Here is an 18,890-nt window from a genome sequence, read left to right on the forward strand (position 1 = left end):
ATCCCACATGCCGCGGAGCAACTAAACCCGTGCACCACAACTACTGAGCCTGCGCTCTAGAGCCCGTGTGCCACAACTACTGAAGCCCGCACGCCTAGAGCCCATACTCTGCAACGAGAAGCCACCACAATGAGAAGCCCACGCACCACAACGAAGAGTAGCCCCCGCTCACTGCAACTAGAGAAGGCCCACGTGCAGCAACAAAGACCCAACACAGCCAATAAATAAATAAATTTATTTATTTATTTTAAAAAAGAATCAGCCTGCCAATTCAGGGGACACCGGTTCAAGCCCTGGTCCGCCAAGATCCTACATGCCACAGGAGCAACTAAGCCTGTGCGCCACAACTACTGAGCCGAAGCTCTAGAGCCTGTGAGCCACAAGTACTGAGCCCGCGTGCCTAGAGCCCGTGATCTGCAACAGAAGCCACCACAATGAGAAGCCCACGCACTATAACAAAGACTAGCCCCTGCTCGCGGCAACTAGAGAAAGCCCACGTGCAGCAATGAAGACCCAATGCAGCCTAAAATAAATATTATAATACACTTCAGAACCTTTGAAAAGAAGCAACATTAAACACTGGAAGTTTTCTTTGCAGAAATTGTTCATGGTTTCAAATAAGTGGGTGCCTCATTTTTCATAAATTCTAAAAGAAAAGCCAACACTTATTGAACCTTTACATTTTAGGCACAGTGTAGGCACTTAATTATTGTTCTAATCAACAAATATTTATTGAAGCGTTCTAGGTCCTTCGCAGTTTATCTCATTTCATCCTCACACAATCCTATGAAATCGTATTATCCCCATTTTGCAAAGAGGGAAAAGTTCTCAGAGAAAAGTTACACAACTAATGAATACTAAAACGGGGCTTCTACTGTGGAGTTCAAACCCACAGCTCTAAACCGTCAAATCCAGGAGAATATATGCTTCCTAATTCTGTTAGTCAAAGCAGTCATCCCCCAGAAGCCTCGCGATATTACTCGAACTACTACTCCCAATATGCAAAGCGGTTTCTGTGAAGCCGCCTAAGCGGCAGAGGCCGGAGGGCCCCGGCGTACCTCGAGGCGCGGAAGGCAACCTGGGAGCCGTAGTTCTCCTGGATGCCTACCGGTATTGCCAGCGCGGTGGTGGCGGATCGCTCGGTTCCAGCCAGTGGGTCCTGTGAGTGCGAGCTGAGGCGGAGAAAGGGCGCGGAACTGGAAACGGGTGAGTCAGGCACTGTCTACGCGTTAAAGAGAGGCGGCACCGCGGCGTAGGGTTGAGTTAAGTCAGCGCGGCCCCCGCGCAGTCTCTTTAGGGACACCGCGGTCTTAGCGTCAGCGAGCAGAGGGTGAGGAGGCGCCAGAGCCCGGTCCTTGCATCCGTACTCGTCCTCAGCTCCCCGCCAGCATCTCCACCATGCAATCCCGGGAAGAAGCTCCGCGCTCTCGCCGCCTCGCCAGTCCCCGCGGCGGAAGGCGGCCCAAGAGGCTTTCCAAGCCCTCGGTTTCGGCTTTTTTCACGGGCCCGGAGGAGCTGAAGGACACGGCCCATTCCGCAGCCCTGCTGGCCCAGCTCAAGTCCTTCTACGACGCGCGGCTGCTCTGTGATGTGACCATCGAGGTGGTCACTCCTGGCAGCGGGCCTGGCACGGGCCGCCTTTTTTCCTGCAATCGCAACGTGCTGGCTGCCGCGTGTCCCTACTTCAAGAGCATGTTCACCGGCGGCATGTACGAGAGTCACCAGACGAACGTGACCATGCACGATGTGGATGCCGAGTCCTTCGAGGTGCTGGTCGATTACTGCTACACGGGTCGTGTGTCATTAAGTGAGGCCAACGTGCAGCGCCTGTACGCCGCCTCTGACATGCTGCAGCTCGAGTATGTGCGTGAAGCCTGTGCCTCCTTCCTAGCCCGCCGCCTTGACCTGGCCAACTGCACGGCCATCCTCAAGTTCGCCGACGCCTTCGACCATCACAAGCTGCGATCACAGGCCCAGTCCTTTATAGCCCACAACTTCAAGCAGCTCAGCCGCATGGGTTCGATTCGGGAGGAGTCTCTGGCAGATCTGACCCTGGCCCAACTGCTGGCCGTCCTGCGCCTGGACAGTCTAGACGTCGAGAGTGAGCGGACAGTGTGCCACGTGGCGGTGCAGTGGTTGGAGGCGGCTCCCAAGGAGCGGGGTCCCAGCGCTGCAGAAGTCTTCAAGTGTGTCCGCTGGACACACTTCACCGATGAAGATCAGGATTACCTGGAAGGACTGCTGACCAAGCCCATTGTGAGGAAATACTGTCTGGACCTTATCGAAGGAGCCCTGCAGATGCGATATGGTGACATGTTGTACAAGTCTCTGGTGCCAAAGCCAGAGAGCAGCAGCGGCGGCAGCTCTGTTGTGTCCATGGCAGAAAATCCACCTCAGAGGCTGGGTATGTGTGCCAAGGAGATGGTGATCTTCTTTGGACATCCCAGAGATCCCTTTCTGTGCTATGACCCATACTCAGGGGACATTTACACAATGCCATCACCTTTGACCAGCTTGGCTCACACTAAGACTGTCACCTCCTCAGCTGTCTGTGTCTCTCCAGACCATGACATCTATCTGGCCGCCCAGCCCAGGAAGGACCTCTGGGTGTATAAACCAGCCCAGAATAGTTGGCAGCAACTTGCTGACCGCCTGCTCTGCCGTGAGGGCATGGACGTGGCATACCTCAGTGGCTACATTTACATTTTGGGTGGGCGGGACCCTATTACCGGCATTAAACTGAAGGAGGTGGAGTGCTACAGTGTCCAGAGGAACCAGTGGGCCTTAGTGGCTCCTGTACCCCATTCCTTCTATTCCTTTGAACTAATAGTGGTTCAGAACTATCTTTATGCTGTGAACAGTAAGCGCATGCTCTGCTATGATCCTAGCCATAATATGTGGCTGAACTGTGCTTCTCTTAAACGCAGTGACTTTCAGGAAGCCTGTGTCTTCAATGATGAGATCTATTGTATCTGTGACATCCCAGTCATGAAGGTGTATAACCCAGCCAGGGGAGAATGGAGGCGGATTAGTAATATTCCCCTGGACTCTGAGACCCACAACTATCAGATTGTCAATCATGGCCAAAAGTTGCTCCTCATCACCTCTACAACCCCACAGTGGAAAAAAAACCGGGTGACTGTGTATGAATATGATACTAGGGAAGACCAGTGGATTAATGTAGGTACCATGTTAGGTCTTCTGCAGTTTGACTCTGGCTTTATTTGCCTCTGTGCTCGTGTTTATCCTTCCTGCCTTGAACCTGGTCAGAGTTTCATCACTGAGGAAGATGATGCACGGAGTGAGTCTAGTAATGAATGGGACTTAGATGGATTCAGTGAATTGGACTCTGAGTCAGGAAGTTCAAGTTCTCTTTCTGATGATGAAGTCTGGGTACAGGTAGCACCTCAGCGAAATGCACATGATCAGCAGGGTTCTTTGTAAATATTTTGAACTACTAAGATGTTTCTACTGCTATGGAATATATCTTAAAAAGATGTCCTTTTCTTTTCCTGAAAAAAAAAATAAATTGATTAGGGCCGCAGATTTGGTTTAGAAAGGATAATGTTTGAATTGCTAATGTAACGTTACAGAGTTTAAACAGTCCATGAAATCAACTATATAATAATTTACTGTGCAGAACGTTGAGATTAAAGTATGCAAAACAATGAACCATATCATTGATTAGAATGCTTGGTGGTTTTCTTCTTTGTTCAAGTACTTGTTGCACCAGTGAATCGTTTTGATTAGTTACACTGTTTATATTTTGATTATCTAATTTAGTCTTGTTAGTTTTTAAATTCTCTTTAGTGTGAGGAAGTTAGCTTTTTAATTTTTATATAGAAAATTGGACTAGAAATTGTTGGTAGGGTTTTGAAGGTTTATATATTCCTTCAGAATAATGAAAGTAGTAGATTTCCTAAATTTTCAAATAGTCAGTTTTTAGGATTCTAAGTTAATACAGTTAAAATTTGGTTTGGTGTTCTTCTCTTCTGCAAAGAAAACAAATTGGACATATATATTAAGGTTATTAAAGAGTGATTTCATTTTGTTAATGTGCAGAATGGTCTTAAGCACTCATAGAAAGTAAAAAAAAATCAGGATTCCACTGTTTTAAAAGAAATTTCATTTTTATTTTTGGAATATAAAATGTGTATTTGCTAAATATGACCATTTTTCTATCTTAAAAAGATCCATTCTGGTAGTATCACCAACTATTTAGTCCCTTCTAAACCAAAAACAATAGGTAAGTTGCCATATTTTTTCATCTATATCTGATACATGCTTCGTTGAATCAGAGGAACAATCGTTTTTTTCACTGGACATGTGATTGGGTAATGTAAATTTTTATCCATTGGTCATGCCTTGTCTTAAAAAGTTTATATGCTTTCCTACAATATTTTGGCTGTATAGTTTTGCTGTTTGTCTTAGAGGATTCTTTAGCAGGAAGTGACTTTTGTGAGGTGATACTGGTTTTGAAAATATGTATAAGCTAAAAACAGTGTTTGACTGAGATCAGCAGTAGTTATTGTGTCTATCAACTCTAAAATCAAGTGCCAGGAGAGAACTTCAAAAGTTTAAGCTGTGTATAGAATTGTTTTATGTAGCATTGAAATTTTCTGTCAGTTTTGTAAGTCACTGTAAATGATTATCAGCTTGAAGGTATTTTTGTATTAAAAGTTGACAGTTAAAGAACATAAGTGGATGATAGCATTTGGGGCCAATAGTGAAAGTATGTTTCCTCTAAAATACTTCCCTAAGCAGTGGTGTACACAGTTATTTTATTAGGTTATTTGTATCTGTCCTATATTTCTCTGTGAACCATGCTCCAGTCTGTTTTTTGTTTGTTTTGTGTCACCATAATAAGAGAAGGTCTAGAAATAGAGACTAAATTGCACAAAATTGACATTGTTAAATACGAGAACATATAGGTGCTTACTTTTTGAGGGTCTGTTAATACATATGGTTGTCACAATACATATACACGATAAATGGTGTATATATACAGATGCTTATGTTCTATAAATTTTTCTGTACCCATTTAGTTTATCTTCTTGAATCTTTGTTCAGTAACATGCTAATTCCTCTTCTATGTTTATTCTCTAGTGACCAAACGCTAACATTTTTTTCACACTGGCAGAGTACTGAGGTGTGTGTTCTGGGATGGAGAACAGAATTTTGAATAAGAAAAGGGAGGGAGGGAGAAAAGGGTTTCAAAAAGCCAAACACACAAATAATGTTTTCTTAGCCATTTTGATTGGCCACCTGAAGAGTTCACAGGACATTTGTGTTCAACATTATTTAGTGAAATAAGATTCTTACCCTAGCAGCATGTGTTCCTTCAGAACAGCAAACATGCTTTAGTTTTGTTTGTTCCATATCAGGGGTGTCAACAAGTGCTGCTCTTAACATGGAAAGCTGTATCTTAATAGTATTTTTCGACCAAATTTTCTTCACCAATAACTTCTTGTTGGTAGCTTTTTGTTTTGTAAGGTGAAATAGGACAGTGCTGATCACAACCACATTATCCATCTACAGAATTAGGGTATGCAACCAGTTGATAAGAGACAGATTCTCTAACGTGTCATTCTCAACCTTTGAGTTAGGTATAAGCTAATTAGTCGTAAAATATTGGTTTACAGAGAGCTTTTCTTAGAAAGGATTTTGGTTTCATGATATGTTTGTGAATTAGGGAATAGATGTTAACCTTTATTTTATAGATAAGTGATTTGTACATGGTTAGTTACAAATAAAACTGGCACTAGAACCCCAGGCCTTCTGACCTCTTAATTTAGTTTCTGCTAAATGTACAGAACCCTTGCTTACATAGTGAGTGACACAACTAGCAGTGCTGAAATCCCTTCATCACAGGAAAGCACCTTTGTCTCAGTTTTACAGTTAATTGACACAAATTTTAGCAAATGCTCAATATAATGTCATTTGCAGGATTACTATTTGTAAGACTTAGAATGATCTTATTTTTTGTCTCTGCCTGAAGTCTGAAAAGCTCAGAGAACCCAAATTATTTCAAATAATTTAAATATTCAAACGATTAGCATTGGTATTTTCAAAAGCATAAAATATAAGACTAATTTAGCAAATAACTTAATTTGGATTTAGGATTAAATTTAAATTATAATGTCCTTCTATCTCCTCTAGTTGAGCAGTGTTTTTTTTTTCTGTTTTGTACCTGAATCTTATTGAGAATCTGATGAAAGCTTTTGACCCACTCCCCAGAAAAATGTACATGTTTATGTTTTCATAATTTCAAAGGTGTTATGACACTTCTGCAGCTCATCCACACACCCAGGGTAAGAACACTGACAGTCCCAAGAACATTTCAACAAAAAGGAATTAGCATTTTGCACAAGATATATTGCTCAAATGTTTGTAAGGGGGGAAGGGCATTATTAAAATAGAGCTAAAGCAATCATATACATTTACCATCTGAAAGGGATGTGAATATTAATGGGTACCTCAGAACAAAGGCAAAGTTGACACTTGTGAATTTCAAATTTCCTCATGATGATTAACGTAAGGACAGTTAAGTAAATGTAAGCGATTTAAAGTAATGGGTCAGGGCTTTCCTGGTGGTGCAGTGGTTAAGAATCCGCCTGCCAATGAGACATGGATTCGATCCCTGGTCCTGGAAGGTCCCACATGCCGCGGAGCAACTAAACCCGTGCGCCAAAACTACTGAGCCTGCGCTCTAGAGCCCGCAAGCCACAACTACTGAACCCATGTGCCACAACTCCCGAAGCCCGTGCGCCTAGAGCCCGTGCTCCGCAACAAGAGAAGCCACTGCAATGAGAAGCCCGCACACCGCAAGGAAGAGTAGCCCCCGCTCGCCACAACTAGAGAAAGCCTGCAAGCAGCAACAAAGACCCAACGCAGCCAAAAATACATAAATTTAAGTAAATAAATTTTTTTTAAAAAGTGTATAAAATATGTTACTTTAAAAAAAAATAAAGTAATGGGTCAGATGAGCTAGTGTATATGAAAGCTTTGAAACTTGAGGTGTTATACATACATGTGATATGAATATTGTCTAGGAAGGCTGTGTATATATTAGGATTTAAAGCAAATTATAGGTTCCAGGTGTTTCAAACTGTGGACATCACAGCTGTTCATTAGGTATCTAAATTGCAAGATATGTAAATTGCAAGAGTTCTTTATCTCATAATGAGCCGGTGAACAGGTGCTTGGAAAAGGGCATCTACCCATAAGGAATCTATTTAAAATATAATTTAAAAATATAAATTTGCTACTCACTGCTCATTAAACTAGAAACCAGTGTTTTGCCTGATGTCATTTGCACCAATTTGTGCTGAAATGAGGAAAAAATATAAAACATAATGAATGAGTTGTAAGCTAAAATTATTTAATTGAATTTGTTTTAATATTCATGAATTGGAAATATAAAAAGTTTGCAGTTCTGTGTCAGTCCCCTAAACTTGAAAGTTTACTTGTCTTTTTTCAATTTATTTATTTTTGGCTGCGTTGGGTCTTCATTGCTGTGCACGGGCTTTCTCTAGTTGCCGTGAGCAGGGGCTACTCTTCGTTGCAGTGCACGGGCTTCTCACTGCGGTGGCTTCTCTTGTTGTGGAGCATGGGCTCTAGGCACGTGGGCTTCAGTAGCTGTGGCACAAGGGCTCAGTAGTTGTGGCTCACGGGCTCTAGAGCTCAGGCTCAGTAGTTGTGGCGTATGGACTTAGTTGCTCCACGGCATGTGGGATCTTCCCGGACCAGGGCTTGAACCCGTGTCCCCTGCATTGGCAGGCGGATTCTTAACCACTGCGCCACCAGGGAAGCCCTTGAAAGTTTACTTGTCTTTGAAATCCTAAAATCTGTTGCTTGCTTCTTAGCTGTTTTACTTTTCTCTGTCCTCTCCTCTGATTTCTCCCTTACCTGCTTAAAAATTTCAACATCTTTTCATCATAACTTTAAAAGAATACTTATTATAGCAAATATGATAGAGCAAGAAAGTATAGGAAGCAAAATTGTTTATAGGAAATGTGGCTAACTAGCAATCCTAAGAGAATTAACTGATAGGGTGTTTTTAGAACCATAGAGATTGTTAAATATATACAAACCAAATTTTTTTAACAAAACAAAGCAAAACAAGATGGTGCTCATAGAAGCTGCCGAGTCTTCAAGTACGAGATAGGCAATACGTTTTATGCCCTCTTGTTGACTCTGAGCCATTTTGTCACCCAGATCCGTTCCATCAGCTGCTGTTCTTCACTTATTTAAGCTTGTGGACTCAACACCATCCAAGACACAGGGTGTAGGGAACAGTATTGTTGCATACCATTCCCCTCCACATCTGAGGCATATTTTCTCAGAAACCATGCTACTCTGTGGGCAGTCACACACACACACACACAAACACTTGTCATATCCTTGCCATTAAGCTCTGTCTCAGTCCAAGTATTCCTAGAAATGACAGAAATTAAGCCTCCAGAGTCAGGGTCCTCTCCCTAAGTGCCCAAGCTCTTTTCCAATCCTCTCTCCTCTGGGAACTCACCAGTGTAGCCCTCTTACTCATCTCCCACTCCAACGACTCTCCCACTATTACTAAAAAAGAGGAAAAAGAATGAGTTTGAGAATACAGGAGTCAGATCAGATTTGGAGACACCAGTGGATGCATGTGGTATCCCATGGCCAACCTCTGACCCCAGCTGCAACTAGGATGGACACTCCCAGGCCATGGTAATAGGCTACTTTACTTCGTTTTTCTGCCTCAGGGCTTGCTCTGAAGGATCCTGCAACCACAGGACAGGAGTTTGAGGGGACATTAATGCCCCCAGGGTAGTCCTTATGTGGCAGAGGCTGGGAATTGGTAGATACATGCCTCAGAATCCCAACTTTAAGAAAGGTCCAATTCTGAAATGCATTCTCTATAGATCATCAGAAGGTCCCCTGCTGAACTGAACCCCAGTCTCCCACAGCAGTGATCAACTCAGTAACACTTCTTCCCTGTGTCGCTTTCAGGGTGTGGTCAACCATGTTGCACCACAGAAATTTGATTTGGCAGTTAGAAGGTCACTGGTGGTGTTTTGCAAAGAAGTTTCAATCTGAAGCTTTGCTTGGAAGCAGAAGCCTGCCAAGAATGGATTAGAGGGCTTCCCTGGTGGCGCAGTGGTTGAGAGTCTGCCTGCCAATGCAGGGGGCACGGGTTCGAGCGCTGGTCTGGGAAGATACCGCATGCCACAGAGCAGCTAGGCCCGTGAGCCACAATTACTGAGCCTGCGCGTCTGGAGCCTGTGCTCCGCAACAAGAGAGGCCGCGATAATGAGAGGCCCGCGCACCGCGATAAAGAGTGACCCCCACTTGCCGCAACTAGAGAAAGCCCTCGCACAGAAACGAAGACCCAACGCAGCCATAAATAAATAATTAATTAAGTAATTAATTAATTAAAAAAAAAAGAATGGATTAGAATGAGTGAGATGAAACTTTAATTAGCCATGTGCCAAATACGGGTTTACCCCACCTCTAGAGTGCACAGGCAGATTCAAGCCTCACAGCCTTTCTTGTAACATGACAACAAAAAAATTCATGTTTTTATAAAAACTATGTTGCCAAAATGTTGCATCTGAATCTAATTAAGCCTTTAGAACAAAACTCCAGTTTACAGGAAAGACAATCGCCAGAAGGATGAGTTAATATCACCATGAAGATGCAATCAGCCAAATCCAGTCTGTGGGACATCCAACAGGACAGCTGACACAATGGCAACAGCAATTTATCTTCCCTCACATGGTGAGATGTAAGAAAGTAGAAACAGCAAGCATGGGCTATTCTTTGGAAGGGAATGAGTAGTACCTAGTCAGGAAGAGAATACCTAGGTTGTGTTTTTAGTTGCTGTAAGCGTTAAACACTTTACTAGGCTCAGGCAAAAAGCCATTATAAAGAATAATGAAGGGCCTGGGCTTAGAAGCTCAGAGGAAGGGAGGAGTTGGACCAAAGCACAGGTGGCAGAATTATACTGGAACAGGTGCCAGGAACCTTCTTCCAAACTGGAGGAAGAAAGGGAGGCTTGTTGTAAATGGAGATGAGTTTCTAAGAATGGCTTTAGACGTCAGGTAGCTTATACCTCTAAGCTTAATTCTATCTTTAAATTAGGATGCAAGGTTTTCTGCTGAAAGAAAGGGAGCAGCATGGGAAGAGGCTTGAGGAAAGCGTGAACTAACTGAGTGGTAAGCTTCAAGAGAGCGGAAGGGATGGGGCTATTTTTTCTCTCATAACACCAATCAAAGTGCCCTGAACAGAGCTGAAAAAAAAAATTTATAGTACTAAATATATAGATACATTACTAAAATTTAAAAAATAATCCTTACATGGCTTGAATTTCTGTATATTGTTCTTGATCAGTAGCTGATTCTTGATTTTTTGTCAACTGGAATCATAGAATATGAGCCCATTTTTCTTATTTAAACCCAAAGAACTTTAAATATACCAAGGGTCATACTGCTAGTTGTTAGTAAAGCCAGAATTAGAACTGGGTTTCCTGTCTCTTAAATCAGGGTACTTTCTAGTATACCCTCTTGCCTCCCAAGTAGCATTAGTGACGAAGTTTATACCATTTTTTGAATGTGCACACCATCCAAACAGAGGACTTTGAAAGTAAAATCACTGTTGTTCTGCTTGAGATTTCTTTGGTCCTTTAGTCTTGTTCTGATGCACCTTAGGGCACTGAGTCTGGAATTTCTGCACACTTTACCAAGAACTCTGAATAAAGAGAGGCCCAGACCTGAAGCAAAGTCATCTTAGCACAATTGAGAAAGGAAATGAAAATTGGCTTTAATTCAAAATAAAACCCCAGAAAACCTCCAGTGATCAAATTAAAAGTTTTTAGATATTAAAAAATATGGTATTATTTTTAGTATTATGCTTGTATTTTAAATAGTATATTTAGTATTTATACTATTTATATTTTTACTTAGTGTTATATTTTGAACATTTCAGTTCAGATACAGTAATCTCAATCAGAGCATTGAATTAATTTAATAAATATCAAATTCTTCTTATATTTAAATTCACAGTTATGATATTAAATATATCAAGGTAATAATAAGGTATACTTTCTCAAATACTACCTCTGTTCTGTGTACTCATGGAATACCAGTTGAATGAATGCTTGAGGAACGATAAAATAGTCTCCAAATTTGAATCATTTTGAATGGTACTGTACTACTAATTTAAAGACAGGCTCTGTCATATTTTACTTCAAAATGCAATCTAAATTTATCAAAGGTACACATTTATTATCGTGAAGTTTTGTATTATAGCTGAAGTCACCCTCAAAGTTATATGCTATAATGCTTGAGATCTCTGAAATGTCAAGGATTCTTAATGTAGTCAGTTCCTGACTTACTAGGAACTCAGGTTCTTAATTTTTCCCATGTTGGCATCTGCTGGCTCTGTTTGTGAATGTTCAAGAGAAGAGAAAGGATGGAGAACTGGAATCAGCCAACTGTATTGCTTATCAGTACTCAGAAGATCTGGAGAAAGGTGAGGCCTAGCCTAGTGTTTAAATAAGATCTCTGTAAGATAGGAGTCCTATTCATTTTTATGCATGTGGTTATCCAGTTTTCCCAGCACCATTTGTTGAGAGACTATCCTTCCCCCATTGAGTGTTCTTGGATCCCTTGTCAAATATTGATAGTTGATTATATGCACGGGGATTTGTTTCTGGGCTCTCTATTCGGTTCTATTGACCTATAAGTCTGTTTTCTTTCTTCCAGTTTTATTGAGATATATTTGACATACAACACTGTATAAATTTAAGGTGTACAGCATAATGATTTGACTTACATATATCATGAAATGATTATCACAATAAGTTTAATGAACATCCATTATCTCATATAGGTACAAAATTAAAGAAATAGAAAAAAATTTTTCCTTGTGATGAGCACTCTAAGAATTTACTCTCAACATTTTTCAAATGTAACATTACAGCAGCGTTAATTTTTTTTTAATTTTTACTGGAGTGTAATTGATTTACAATGTTGTGTTACTTTCTGCTGAATAACAAAGTAACTCAGTTATACATATACATATATCCACTCTTTTTTAGATTCTTTTCAGTATAGGTCATTATGGAGTATTGAGTAGAGTTCCCTGCGCTCTACAGTAGGTCCTTATTAATTATCTATTTTATATACAGTAGTATGTATATGTCGATCCCAATCTCCCATTTATCCCTCCCCCCCTTCCCCCTTGGTAACCATAAGATTGTTTTCTACATCTTTAACTCTACTTCTTCTGTTTTGTAAATAAGTTCATTTGTACCATTTTTTTAGATTCTACATATAAGCGATATCATGCGATATTTGTCCTTCTCTGCCTGACTTACTTCACTCAGTATGACAATCTCTAGGTACATCCATGTTGCTACAAATGGTATTATTTAGTTCTTTTTTATGGATGAGTAATATTCCATTGTATATATGTACCACATCTTCTTTATCCATTCCTCTGTCTATTGACATTTTTTTAATTAATTACAAAAAATTTTTTAAATTTATTTCTGGCTGCTTTGGGTCTTTGCTGCTACTCTCGGGCTTTCTCTAGTTGCGGCGAGTGGGGGCCACTCCTCGTTGCGGTGCGCAGGCTTCTCATTGCAGTGGCTTCTCTTGTTGTGGAGCATGGGCTCTTGGTGCGTGGGCTTCAGTAGTTGTAGCACACGAGCTCAGTAGTTGTGGCTCGCAGGCTCTAGAGCGCAGGATCAGCAGTTGTGGTGCACAGGCTTAGTTGCTCCGTGGCATGTGGGATCTTCCCGGACCAGGGCTCAAACCCGGGGCCCTTGCATTGGCAGGCGGATTCTTAACCACTGCGCCACCAGAGAAGCCCTCGATTGACATTTAGGTTGCTTCCATGTCCTAGTTATTGTAAATAGTGCTGCAATGAACAATGGGGTGCATGTATCCTTTCAAATTACGGTTTTCTCTGGGTGTATGCCCAGGAGTGGGATTGCTGGATCGTATGGTAGCTGTATTTTTAGTTTTTTAAGGAACCGCCATACTGTGCTCCATAGTGGCTGTACCAATTTACATTCCCACCAATAGTGTAGGAGGGTTGCCTTTTCTCCACACCATCTCCAGCATTTATTGTTCATAGATTTTTTGATGATGGCCATTCTCATTGGTGTGAGGTGATACCTCGTTGTAGTTTTGATTTGCATTTCTTGAATAATTAGTGATGTTGAGCATCTTTTCATGTGCTTCTTGGCCATCTGTATGTCTTCTTTGTAGAAATGTTTATTTAGATCTTCTGCCCATTTTTTGATTGGGTTGTTTGTTTTTTTGATATTGAGCTGCATGAGCTGTTTGTATATTTTGGAGATTAATCCCTTGTCAGTTGCTTCATTTGCAAATATTTTCTCCCATTCTGAGGGTTGTCTTTTCATCTTGTTTATGGTTCCCTTTGCTGCACCAAAGCTTTTAAGTTTCATTAGATCCCATTTCTTTATTTTTGTTTTTATTTTCATTACTCTAGAAGGTGGGTTGAAAAAGATCTTGCTATTATTTATGTCAAAGAGTGTTCTGCCTATGTTTTCCTCTAAGAGTTTTATAGTGTCTGTTCTTAAATTTAGGACTTTAATCCATTTTGAGTTTATCTTTGTGTATGGTGTTAGGGAGTGTTCTAATTTCATTATTTTACATGTAGCTGTCCAGTTTTCCCAGCACCACTTATTAAAGAGGCTGTCTTTTCTCCACTGTATATTCTTGCCTCCTTTATCAAAGATAAGGAGACCATATGTGCGTGCGTTTGCCTCTGGGCTTTCTATCCTGTTCCATTGATCTGTGGTTTTGTTTTTGTGCCAGTACCATACTGTCTTGATTACTGTAACTTTGTAGTGTAGTCTGAAGTCAGGGAGCCTTATTCCTCCATCTCCGTTTTTCTTTCTTAAGATTGCTTTGGCTATTCAGGGTCTTTTATGTTTCCATACAAATTGTAAAATTTGTTGTTCTAGTTCTGTGAAAAATGCCTTTGGTAATTTGATAGGGATTGCATTGAATCTGTAGATTGCTTTGGGTAGTATAGTCATTTTCTCAATATTGATTCTTCCAATCCAGCAGCATGGTATATCTCTCCATCTGTTTATGTTATCTTTGATTTCTTTTATCAGTGTCTTATAGTTTTCTGAGTACAGGTGTTTGCCTCCTTAGGTAGGTTTATTCCTAGGTATTTTATTCTTTTTGTTGTGATGGTAAATGGGAGTGTTTCCTTAATTTCTCTTTCTGATCTTTCATTGTTAGTGTATAGGAATACAAGAGATTTCTGTGCATTAATTTTGTATCCTGCAACTTTACCAAATTCATTGATTAGTTCTAGTAGTTTTCTGGTGTCATCTTTAGGATTTTCTACATATAGTATCATGTCATCAGCAAACAGTGACAATTTTACTTCTTTTCCAATTTGGATTCCTTTTATTTCTTCTCTGATTGCTGTGGCTAGGACTTCCAAAGCTATGTTGAATAATAGTGGTGAGAGTGGACATCCTTGTCTTGTTCCTGATCTTAGAGGAAATGCTTTCAGTTTTTCACCATTGAGAATGATGTTTGCTGTGGGTTTGTCGTATATGGCTTTTTTTATGTCGAGGTAGGTTCCCTCTGTGCCCACTTTCTGGAGAGTTTTTATCATAGATGGGTGTTGAATTTTGTCAAAAGCTTTTTCTGCATCTATTGAGATGATCATATGGTTTTTATTCTTCAATTTGTTAATATGGTGTATCACATTGATTGATTTGTGTATTGAAGAATCCTTGCATCCCTGGGATAAATCCCACTTGATCATGGTGTATGATCTTTTTAATGTGTTGTTGGATTCTGTTTGCTAGTATTTTGTTGAGGATTTTTGTGTCTATGTTCATCAGTGATATTGGTCTATAAAATTTTCTTTTCTTCTGATATCCTTGTCTGGTTTTGGTATCAGGGTGACAGTGGCCTTGTAGAAAGAGTTTGGGAGTGTTCCTCCCTCTGCAATTTTTTGGAAGCGTTTGAGAAGGATAGGTGTTAACTCTTCTCTTAATGTTTGATAGAATTCACCTGTGAAGCCATCTGGTCCTGGACTTTTGTTTGTTGGAAGATTTTTAATTACAGTTTCAATTTCATTACCTGTGATTGGTCTGTTTATATTTTCTAATTCTTCCTGTTTCAACCTGGGAAAGTTGTACCTTTCCAAAAATTTGTCCGTTTCTTCCAGGGTGTCCATTTTATTGGCATATAGTTGCTTGTAGTAGTGTCTTATGATCTTTTGTATTTCTTCAGTGTCAGTTGTAATCTCCTCTTTTTCATTTCTAATTTTATTGATTTGAGTCCTCTCCCTTTTTTTCTTGATGAGTCTGGCTAAAGCTTTATCAATTTTGTTTATCTTCTCAAAGAACCAACTTTTAGTTTTATTGATCTTTGCTATTGTTTCATTCGTTTCTATTTCATTTATTTCTGCTCTGATCTTTATGATTTCTTTCCTTCTACTAACTTTGGGTTTTTGTTGTTGTTCTTCTTCTTCTTTCTCTAGTTGCTTTAGGTGTAAGGTTAGATAGTTTATTTGAGATTTTTCTTGTTTCTTGAGGTGAACTTGAATTGCTTTGAACTTCCCTCTTAGAACTGCTTTTGCTACGTCCCATAGGTTATGGATCATCATGTTTTCATTGTCATTTGTTTCTAGGTATTTTTTAATTTCTTCTTTGATTTCTTTCAGTGATCTCTTGGTTATTTAACAGCGCAGTATTTAGCCTCCATGTATTTGTGTTTTTACAGTTTTTTCCTGTAATTGATTTCTAATCTCATAGCATTGTGGTAGGAAAAGATGCTTTCTACAATTTTAGTTTTCTTAAATTTTCCAAGGCTTGATTTGACCCAAGATGTGATCTATTCTGGAGAACATTCCGTGTGCACTTGAGAAGAAAGTGTATTCTTCCACTTTTGTGTGGAATGTCCTAAAAATAGCAATTAAGTCTATCTGGTCTATTGTGTCATTTAAAGCTTGTGTTTCCTTATTTATTTTTTGTCTGGATGATCTGTCTATTGGTATAAGTGGGGTGTGAAAGTCCCCCCCTATTACTGTGTTACTGTCAATTTCCCCTTTTATGGCTGTTAGCATTTGCCTTGGGTATTGAGGTGCTCCTATGTTGGGTGCATAAATATTCATAATTGTTATGTTTTATTCTTGGATTGATCCCTTGATCATTATGTAGTGTCCTTCCTTATCTCTTGTAACAGTCTTTATTTTAAAGTCTATTTTATCTGATATGAGTATTGCTACTCCAGCTTTCTTGTGATTTCCATTTGCACGGAATCTCTTTTTCCATCCCCTCACTTTCAGTCTGTATGTTTCTGTAGGTCTAAAGAGGGTTTATTGTAGACAGCATATATAAAGGTCTTGTTGTTGTTTTTTTTTTCCCAAGTAACTTATTTATTAATTTATTTTTTGTAAATTTATTTATTTCATTTATTTATTTTATTTTTGGCTGTGTTGGGTCTTTGTTGCTGCACACAACCTTTCTCTAGCTGCGGCAAGTGGGGGCTACTCTTCCTTGTGGCGTGCGGGCTTCTCATTGTGGTGGCTTCTCTTATTGTGGAGCACAGGTTCTAGGTGAATGGGCTTGTGTAGTTGTGGTTTGTGGGCTCAGTAGTTGTGGCTCACGGGCTCTAGAGCGCAGGCTCAGTAGTTGTGGTGCATGGGCTTAGTTGCTCTGCAGCATGTGGGATCTTCCTGGACCAGGGCTCGAACCCATGTCCCCTGCATTGGCGGGTAGATTCTTAACCACTGTGCCACCGGCGAAGTCCCAAGGGTCTTGTTTTTTGTATCCATTCAGCCAGTCTCCGTCTTTTGGTTGGAGCATTTAATCCATTTACATTCAAGGTGATTTTTGAAATGTATGTTCCTATTACCATTTTCTTGTTTTGTGTTTGTTTTTGTGGGTCTTTTTCTTCTCTTGTGTTTCCCATCTAGAGAAGTTCCTTTAGCATTTTTCATAAAGCTGGTTTCATGGTGCTGAATTCTCATAGCTTTTGCTTGTCTGTAAAGCTTTTGATTTCTTCATTGAATATGAATGAGATCCTTGCTGGGTAGAGTAATCTTGGCTGTAGGTTATTCCCTTTCATCACTTTAAATATGTCCTGCCACTCCCTTCTGGCCTGCAGAGTTTCTGCTGAAAAATCTGCTGTTAACCTATGGGGATTCCCTTGTATGTTATTTGTTGCTTTTCCCTTGCTGCTTTCAGTATTTTTTCTTTGTATTTAATTTTTGATAGTTTGATTACTATGTGTTTCGACGTGTTTCTCTTTGTGTTTATCCTGTATGGGACTCTCTGCACTTCGTGGACTTGATTGACTATTTCCTTTCCCATATTAGGGAAGTTTTTGACTATAATCTATTCAAATATTTTCTCAGACCCTTTTTTTCTCTTCTTCTGGGACCCCTATAATTCGAATGTTGGTGTGTTTAATGTTGTCCCAGAGGTCCCTGAGACTGTTCTCAATTCTCTTCATTCTTTTTTCTTTATTCTGCTCCCTGGCAGTTATTTCCACCATTTTATCTTCCAGCTCACTTATCCGTTCTTCTTCCTCAGTTATTCTGCTATTGATTCCTCTAGAGTGTCTTTAATTTCAGTTATTGTGTTGTTCATCACTGTTTGGTTGCTCTTTAGTTCTTCTAGGTCCTTGTTAAACATTTCTTGTATTTTCTCAATCCATGCTTCCATTCTGTTTCTGAGATTTTGGATCATCTTTACTATCATTACTCTGAATTCTTTTTCAGGGAGGTTGCCTATTTCCTCTTTATTTATTTGGTCTTCTAGGTTTTTACCTTGCTCCTTCATCTGTAACATATTTTTTTGTCATTTCATTTTTTTCTTTTTTTTGATGTGTGGGGCTGTGTTCCTGTCTTACTGGTTGTTTGGCCTGAGGCGTCCAGCACTGGAGTTTGCAGGCAGTTGGGTAGAGCTGGGTCTTGGTGCTGAGATAAGGACCTCCGGGGAACCTCACTCCAATTAATATTCTCTGGGGTCTGAGGTTCTCTGTTAGTCCAGCGGTTTGGACTCAGCATGTCCACCACAGGTGGTCAGTCCTGACCTCCGGCCTGGGAATCAAGATCCTGCAAGCCACTTGGTGCAGCAAAAAAAAAGAAAGAAAGAAAGGAGCAGTACAATAACAAAGAATAAGAAACAAAACAAAATTAGAAAGATAAAAAATATATTAGGAAAAATAAAAATATAATTGAAACAAATGCAACAACATAAAAGAAAACCACAACAGAAAAAATGAAAAAGAAGAAAAATAAATAAATTTAAAAAAAAAAATGGGGGAACAAGCCAAAAGGAGCAGAACAATAACATAGTCTAAAGAATAAAATAAAATTAGAGGGGGCTTCCCTGTTGGCGCAGTGGTTAAGAATATGCCTGCCAATGCAGGGGACACGGCTTCCAGCCCTGGTCTGGGAAGATCACATATGCCACAGAGTGACTAAGCCTGTGCACCACAGCTACTGAGCTTGAGGTCTAGAGCCTGTGAGTCACAACCACTGAGCCCATGTACTGCAACTACTGAAGCCCATGTGCCCTGGAGCCCATGCTCTGCAACAAGAGAGACCACCACAATGTGAGGCCCGCACACCGCAGCAAGGAGTGGCCCCTGCTCGCCACAACTGGAGAGAGCCCATGCACAGCAATGAAAACCCAACGCAGCCAAAAATAAATAAATTAATTAAATATAATAAATAAATTTTTAAAAATAAAATAAATAAAATTAGAAACATAAAATATACATTTGAAAAAATTAAAAAACAAATGAATCAACAGCAACAAGGTAAAATAGAACTCTGACCTAAAAGAAGAAGAAAAAAAAAAAAGGTCCTGGCTATGGGGGGGGTGAGCTTAG

The 18,890-nt window shown here is 40.2% G+C and overlaps 1 protein-coding gene across 1 annotated transcript; it reads left to right on the forward strand.

Moving 5' to 3' along the window:
* Positions 1-236: 236 nt before the first annotated feature.
* On the forward strand, positions 237-18,314 carry KBTBD7 (kelch repeat and BTB domain containing 7). The gene has a single exon (XM_082365441.1). The coding sequence runs from the start codon at positions 1,399-1,401 to the stop codon at positions 3,442-3,444; it is 2,046 nt and encodes a 681-aa protein (XP_082221567.1). The 5' UTR covers positions 237-1,398; the 3' UTR covers positions 3,445-18,314.
* The last annotated feature ends 576 nt before the right edge of the window (positions 18,315-18,890 follow it).

Source organism: Balaenoptera borealis (assembly GCF_965194805.1).
Source record: "Balaenoptera borealis genome assembly, chromosome: 18".
NCBI classification, from domain to species: Eukaryota; Metazoa; Chordata; class Mammalia; order Artiodactyla; family Balaenopteridae; genus Balaenoptera; species Balaenoptera borealis.